General features: G+C 54.9%; 1 protein-coding gene across 1 annotated transcript in view; it reads right to left on the bottom strand.

Annotated features, from left to right (window-relative positions):
* Positions 1 to 750, bottom strand: part of SLC2A6 (solute carrier family 2 member 6) — a 5,196-nt gene continuing 4,446 nt past the window's right edge. The window contains 3 exon segments of the mRNA XM_010176276.2: positions 1 to 156; positions 245 to 390; positions 697 to 750. The exon segment at positions 697 to 750 is cut by the window's right edge and continues 25 nt beyond it. Of these exon segments, the coding sequence (XP_010174578.2) occupies positions 1 to 156; positions 245 to 390; positions 697 to 750 (356 nt within the window).

Here is a 750-nt window from a genome sequence, read left to right as displayed (position 1 = left end):
CTACCTCATGAATGACCTCCGACCAGTCCTGAAGAAGGCCTCTATCTGTTCCAGGGACCTGCCTTTGGTTTCTGGAACACAGCAGCCTGTGAATAAGATGTTCCCGGCACAGATGACAGCAAAGAATAAGAAGGGCACCTCGAGGCCAAAGGCTTCCTGGAGAGTGGGACAGAAAGCAGATGTGAGCTGGTGCAGAAGGGGTCTGAGAAGGGGCTAACGAACACCCTCCCGGGGCAGTACCCACCACGACCCGGAGGAAGAACTGGGTCAGGGTGAAGGCTGTCAGCCAGCTCACAACAACACAGAGGCCTGAGGCCACTCCACGGGCTTTCAGAGGGAGGATCTCCGACATCAGCAACCAAGTGATGGGGCCCCAGCCCATGGCATAACCTGCAGGGGAGGAGGGGTAACGTCAGGCTGTTGAGGCTTCAAAGCCCACTGGGGAGTACAGAAGAGCCCTGTACCATCCTACCCTGCTTCCGCATCAATCATTATTCCCCCCCATTTATGCTCTATCAGTCCTCAAAGTAACTTCAGATGCCATCTTTCTTGGTCTTCCAGGGACATCTGCTTGCTTTCCAACTCCAAGCCCAAATCTCCTTGCTCCATATCAAACTGCCTCGGATGAAAAACATTCCCCCAGGCTGGTACCCAGCCCTGGGCTGCTGGTCCTGGGCTCTCGCTCTCTGCACCTACCCATTATGAAGAACATGGTTGCCAGAAGTGGGATGAGGGTGATGTAGTTGGTCG

This window comes from Antrostomus carolinensis, unplaced genomic scaffold (genome assembly GCF_000700745.2).
Source record: "Antrostomus carolinensis isolate BGI_N321 unplaced genomic scaffold, ASM70074v2 scaffold14699, whole genome shotgun sequence".
Lineage (NCBI taxonomy): Eukaryota > Metazoa > Chordata > Aves > Caprimulgiformes > Caprimulgidae > Antrostomus > Antrostomus carolinensis.
Note: the sequence above shows the minus strand (reverse complement) of the source record. Positions and strands in the feature narration are given on the sequence as shown.